Source organism: Medicago sativa, chromosome 4 (assembly GCF_051527215.1).
Source record: "Medicago sativa cultivar Bolivia chromosome 4, Bolivia_mono, whole genome shotgun sequence".
Lineage (NCBI taxonomy): Eukaryota > Viridiplantae > Streptophyta > Magnoliopsida > Fabales > Fabaceae > Medicago > Medicago sativa.
In genome coordinates this window covers 18,519,137-18,526,115 of record NC_140752.1, presented here as the reverse complement: position 1 = coordinate 18,526,115, position 6,979 = coordinate 18,519,137, and the positions used below count along the sequence as shown (strand labels likewise).

At 34.1% G+C, this 6,979-nt stretch overlaps 1 protein-coding gene across 1 annotated transcript; it reads left to right on the top strand.

Moving 5' to 3' along the window:
* The first annotated feature begins 357 nt into the window (after window positions 1–357).
* LOC146926923 (uncharacterized) lies at window positions 358–2,039 on the top strand. The gene has a single exon (XM_085700357.1). The coding sequence runs from the start codon at window positions 416–418 to the stop codon at window positions 1,772–1,774; it is 1,359 nt and encodes a 452-aa protein (XP_085556483.1). The 5' UTR covers window positions 358–415; the 3' UTR covers window positions 1,775–2,039.
* Window positions 2,040–6,979: the final 4,940 nt, after the last annotated feature.

Here is a 6,979-nt window from a genome sequence, read left to right as displayed (position 1 = left end):
CAGCTGTCCCTGTCCCTCTAATCAGAACCGACAACTAGCTCACTCCCATTTTCTTTACTTTCTTTTCACAATTTGAGTTTCCAATGTTAACATTTCAAGACCATCCACAATAAACAATTTCTGAATGAATTGATACGGGAGATCCGAGGCCGCATATAAAAATACCAAGATATATATAAGAAAGATTTAAGATTTCAAGACCTAACGCAAGGGAAACGAGTACATATGCACTACAAATTAAACTTCCAAAAGACCTAACGCGAGAGAAACGAGTATATTAGTATATTACATGCACGCTAATTAACCTTTCACATGCAAGATATATTATAAGAATGTGTGAAGGATACTCTACATTATATATTGTTTATCTCATCACATTTCTTATTTTCATCATTCCCTTTATTCACTCAACACCATGACAGAGATTCTACTTATCTCAACTACTACAATCCAAGCAACAAATCAAGGTGATGACAAATCAACTCACAAAATTATCCATTTATCTCCATGGGATCTCAAATTTCTCAAATTGGCACCAACCCAAAGAGGTCTTCTTTTCCATAAACCCAAAACAAACCAAATTGACCATCTTAAACAAACACTTGCCTCCACACTTAACTTCTTTCCACCACTCGCTGGTCGTCTTGTAATAACACAACACGACGAACCTAGCAACGCCTCATGTTCCATCATTTGTAACAACGCTGGTGCATTGTTTGTCCACGCCACAGCAGAAAACACTACCATTGCCGACATACTTCAACCAAAGTATGTTCCTCCCATTGTTTCTTCATTATTCTTACTCAACGATGTGAAAAGCTACGAAGGCACGTCACAACCACTACTTGCAGTACAAGTAACAGAGTTAATCGACGGTATCTTCATTGGTTTTGCAATTAACCATGTGTGTGTAGACGGCAAGTCATTTTGGCATTTCATCAACTCTTGGGCTGAAATCTCACAAGGTTCCAATAAGCCAACAAAAGTACCTTCTTTCGAACGTTGGTTTCCAAACAATGTTAACCTTCCCATACGGTTTCCTTTCACAAAGGATGCACAAAATCAACAATGTGAAGTTTCGTCTAATCGAATCTTCCACTTTACAAAGGAACAAATTCTGCAACTCAAATCAAAAGCTAATGCAGAAATTAGTAGTAGTAGTTGTAGTAATGATAAAATAATAACGATATCTTCATTGCAAGCGCTTTTAAGTCACCTTTGGCGTTTAATTATAAGTAAACAAAATCTTAAACCAGAAGAAAGGTCTGCATTCGTCTTACCCATAGATTGTAGGACAAGAATGTGTCCAAAGTTAGAAGAGAATTATTTTGGGAGTGGAATCGGAGCAACTGGATATGTAATAATGCAAAAAGGGGAATTAATGGAAAGTGGGATTGGTAAAATTGCTATGGAAATGAACAAGGAGATTTCATCAAAATCTCATCATGAGAAGGTAATGATTGATGTTGAATCTTGGTTGAAAACCCCGTTTATATCGGAGCCAGGTAGATCATCAAGTAATCTTTTGATAGCAAGCAGTTCGCCACGGTTCAACTATTACGGTAATGACTTTGGTTGGGGTAAGCCTATTGCAGTTAGAAATGGGGTTGGACTTCAAAGAAATATTGGTAGAGTTATTGTGCTTGGTGGTGCAGAAGAAGGTAGTATTGATATTGAAGTTTGTCTTCCTTATGATATTTTGGAGGCTATAGAAGACGACCCTATGTCCATGGATTCTAGTTTCATCAACAATGCTATTGAAACACATGCTTGACAACAATACAGCAATGGGAAATTAATGGTACATGTTCAATACGGTACTTATATGCATGAAACTCGTAAAGGATGGTTTTGTTCCACAAAAATGTACTCCCTCTGTCCCAAATCATAAGCAAAATGTACTCAATTTTTTTTCTTCTTTATATGTTCCATTTGTTTTCATTCTTCTACTATTTGACATATTGTGGGTGTGCTATTTTTCCATAAAGAAGTTTAAGTGAGTTGGAAATCGAAGGCTCATCAGAGTCGACTTCTCAATATTCAAAAAGTGTTTATATAGTATCTACAATCGTACATCACTCTCCCTAACATTTTTTGCAAACTTCCTCTAACATTTTGAAGGACACATTCGGTGTGAATGATGCTCTCCTTTATGATTCTTGTCTTGTGTACACCACCATACATCCGCCACAAAATAACTTGCATAATAAAATTTCAGGGAAATTTGTGAAGCCTGTTATTTAAAATTAAAATATTCTCAAAATAAACTTGAAAGGTACAAAACTGATTATGATCATAATATTTTGAACCGGCACACATAAAGATATTTGAATGAAGTGATTATATGTGCAATTTAGAAATCTCAAACATAGTTGGAAACAATAGAGAATCAAAGAAGTTTGGTCACCATGTCATATTATAAAATAATATTTTTTTTATTGTGGTAGATTATTAATTATTATATCTTTTGGAAATATGACCATAAAAAACAATGAAAAAAAAAATGATAAATTAGTCACTAAATAATACATTTGTACGGTTCATACACGGACTCATAACGACATCTTTATCAATACTAAAATCTTTATTAATCTTAATATTTTTACACATTTTTAGTTTACGGCTTCATAATATTTAATAACAACTATTTCAATGATTTTAAAAATAATCATGGGCTAATTACACTCTATCATCCCTTAAGGTCATCTTAAATAACACAAACATCTATGTTTTCACTAAAACTAATCTCCCTTATTTTATTTTTATCAAATTGACAAGCACTTCCTTTATAATATAACACGATTGTCCTCGTGGGCTTAACTCAGTTTGTAGGGACAATGCATAAAATATGTAAGGTCCAAATTTCAAATCTCGGCCAACACAAAAAAAAAATAACATGATTAAAACTTTTTTTTAGCGATTAACTTCTTCATACGAGTATGAGCTCGCATAATTTTCAATAATTTTTTCTTTCCATTTTTCACTTAGGTGATTTTTCCTAACTTATTGTTCCTCAGTCAAGGTGGTTCAAATTTTAAACTAATGTAATAAAACAGATATCTCGAAGATTGTGTTATTTAAGAAAATCTCAAGGGAAGTCAATGTAATTTGACCTTTTATCTCAACGTCGGCTTTATCATTAGTTGTTTTTATTTTATTTTTTCAATTCATATTGCACTGCAGTGCGCTTTTATGCTTAGCCCCCCCCCCCCCCCCCCCCCCCCCCCAAATTATCCGATGCAAATAATTTTTTTGTTATATTGTTGGTGTCATTGAGATAGATAATCATGGTTAGTTTGATTTGTTATAAATTTAAAGCAACAAACATTTATATTTTTGTTTTAATCAAAATCAAATTTGAATTTACTTATCTAATTTGTTACATTTTTTAAAAGATAAAAGAAGAAAAAAAAAATCATATACTCATATCGTATTTGTTACACTTTTATTTTAATATTTGAATTTACTCTCGTTTTTATTAAAAATAAACTCTTATCTATTTGTTATATAGTATAAATATATTGTTTTGGTAAAGTAGCCTAGTGGATAGGAACTCACCCTTTTTTTAATTATATATAATATAGATTTTTTTTTTTAACAAGTATAATATTGATATATAAAACATATTATTTCATCGTGTATATATAATATTAATTAAAAAATTGTATGATCCGTTGCTATTGTTGTTTTCCTACATAAATAATATGTTTTATTATTCCTAAATAATATGTTGATATTGTTACCATCTTTTGATTTTAGTCCCTCAAAAATATTCTTTAGGTTTTTGGTCTCTCTAAAATTTTTCATTAGTGAAATTAACCCATGTTCTATTACACTATTTTTTTTCATCAGCAGCAACTAATTTCATGGATTAAAAATTTTGGAGTGACTAAAAGTTTGTCTTTCTTTAAAAAAAAAGTTTAGGCGGACCATTTATTTATTTTTTTCGAACAAACTCACATCACTCAAGTTAATAGCATACAACGATAAAATGCTTACAAATAATTTTTTTTTTAAGCCAACAGAAAATATATTAAATAAAAAGAAAAAGATACAAAGACTGGGGGGACATAGACCTGACCCAGGAAAACCCAAACGGGAATACATCATGATAAAGCAGTCCAAGTGGATCTACTCTAATCTATCCTAACCAAAATTCACTAATCACAGACGCAACCTAGCGAGCCCGCATACGGGCGCGAAACCAAGTTACAAAAAAAGGATGAAAAGTGAAAATTGAAGAGAACAATTAGAGTGCAATGATGGCGAATGGATCGACCGCCAACACGGTATCCGAATCCAAGTGCCAGCAGCTGAGAAACAGCAAGCATAAGAAGCTCTTTCGAGCAAGCAACGCGTAAGAACTCAGATCGAGGGATGAGTCCAATACGTCAGTAACCAAACCCTTTCGGGTTAAACGAACCAGACCCTTTCGGGTTTTTGTAACAGACCCTTACGGGTTTACGAAACCGAACCACCACAAAATAAGATCACGTCTCCTGTCACCCAATCTATGATCAAAAGCAGAACAGAGAACAAACAAAACAACGCACAATACAGAAAACAGCGTACAGTACAGAAAACAACCGAAATGAACATAAACAAGAGAACAACCCCAAGACCACCGGCGTGAAGGCGGCGAATTGGAAACCAAGAAATCTGCAGATCTCAACAGATCTGAAAGGAGCCAGAGATCCAAGGCCTTGAACGATGAGGATGAACGGAACCAAGAACGAAGGCTGCAATCGCCGACGTAGCAAAGAAACCCCACCGACTCACCACCCAAAAATCCACCAACCAACAACTAATCCGAATCAGCAGGAATCCGAAACCAAAAGAGCAGGAATCAAAAAACCACCGAAAATCCACTGACCCAGCAAAGAAAGCAGGAATCCGGAACAGCTCATCCTCACACCAACCAAAGAACGGCGATGCAAAAACACAGTTGGCGGATGAATCAGTGAAAGGGATGAGATCACCAGTGGAGAGGAGTGAAAGGTGGTGCAGAGAAACAGCTCTCGTCGCACCACCGGTTGAAGGATCTACATCGCGGTGACAAGATTTGGAAAAAGGGAGGAGGACGGTAGTTGTTTTGAGTGTAGCTAGAGAGAAGTCGGAGGATTAGTATTTAGAGAGAGAAGGGATTTTTTCAATCTACATGAGACATTGGTCTTACAAATAATATGATAAAATCTAAATCACCAGAATTTATATAAGTCCCACATGATTTGTTGAGACACGTGTGAATTTTAACCAATAAAAAAGAAATGTATGCATCTATGGTGTATGAAAACCACATAGTGCAAACCACTAACGTACGTTACTTGAAAATATTGTGAACTAGAGATTGGAGCCTAAGTAAATTCAAGCCCCTAACGTCTGTTACTAGAAAATATTGTGAACTTGGTTCATTGTATAGACTTTTCTCTTTTAATTTACTTTGTTTTTTGTTTTTTTCTTTCTTTTCCACCACATCATCTCGTTTAATTTTATTTAAATTTTTTTGTCTTTTTCTCACCTTCGACTTTTTACCTAACTCAATGTAATTTGGATCTTTGACCTCTAGTAGGTGGTCTAAGGTATCCAACAGTAAAATCCCTCTGTGCGACTAATCCGCAAGGTGACAATGGATCATCCACTTTTTCACATGGGTTAGACTACCTATTAAATGATTCTTTTTCATTGGGAAGTGCTATTTTATGAAACTCTCTCGAAACTATGCTTTTTTGAGAAGCTCCCAACACCATGTCGGTGTTTTGTTTTTAAATTTCAACTATAAATAAATAAGAGTAATTATGAAGTTTTCTATGGGTAGCCTTTGTTCAAATCCCATTAAATTTAATTTTACCTTTAAATTTACATTTATTTTGTGACATTGTCTTACTTTTCCAATGAATCAAGTATTGGAAAGTCCATGTTTCTTTTATTTTCTGCTTTAGGCTTATTTATACATACCTAGAAAACTAATAAATATTATTATTTTTATAAAATGTTTAATTTTTTTAATACTCTTAGTATGTATTGTTCCATTTCACTTACTTCCTTCTCTACAATAAATAATTAGGAGTACTTTTGACAAACAATTGCTAATGTGTAATAGAATGTTGAAAACACAAACAAATATGAATTATTTTTCTTCTGAAAATCGACAATTAAGATAGAACAGAGGGAGTATTTATTAATTCAAGAGAACTTAGAAAGAATGTAAAATTTCTCTCACTAAAAAACTAAGGCCAACTTTTTTGTGTTTGTTGCTATTGTTATTTTCCAACAAAATATCATATCTTGCATTTTGGATATAAAAGAAAGCCTATTCATATTGAACCGTATATATTGAGATCGGATCAATAGCAATTGACGGTGGGACAAAACCGAATGAAAATATTTTGAATCTGCGTCACCTTTGAGCCAAAGCATCTTAGACTTCTGCCAACAAATACTAGTATTAATGCGGGACAAAGAGTGGATGTCTAAAGTAATACCATGCATTTCCTCTATTTCATCGACTATCAACACCTCATCTTCCCCTTTACAGTCTAAAACAGACAAACGAGATTTAAGAAAGTCAATCTTTTCAGGAAAATTTTGCTAATGAGACACATGCAATTCCTTCAAAGCTATTTTAATTAATTTAAATTTTTATTTCATCACATAGCCTCCCCAACCATCGATCTGCAAAGACTTCCATTTGTTACTAACAAACTGCTGGTACCTAGGAATATCTTACCAACATTTCAACATTCGGGAGGGCCTAGGAGCCCAATTCTCCTCATCAACAGACAACATCAGAGGACAATGATCAGACAAACCCCTCAAGTGAGCAACCTGCAAACAGTTAGGCCATTTCAAGCACCACTCATCTAAGAGCAAAAAACTGTCCAACCGACTGATAGTGATATCATCCCCCTTAAACCAAGTATATTTACGGCCACATACCGGTAAGTCGACCAAGACATTATTATCAATAAATTGATTAAAA

Coding starts and splice junctions, on each gene's coding strand:
- LOC146926923 (XM_085700357.1), top strand. CDS start 416: ATGACAGAGATTCTACTTATCTCAACTACTACAATCCAAGCAACAAAT.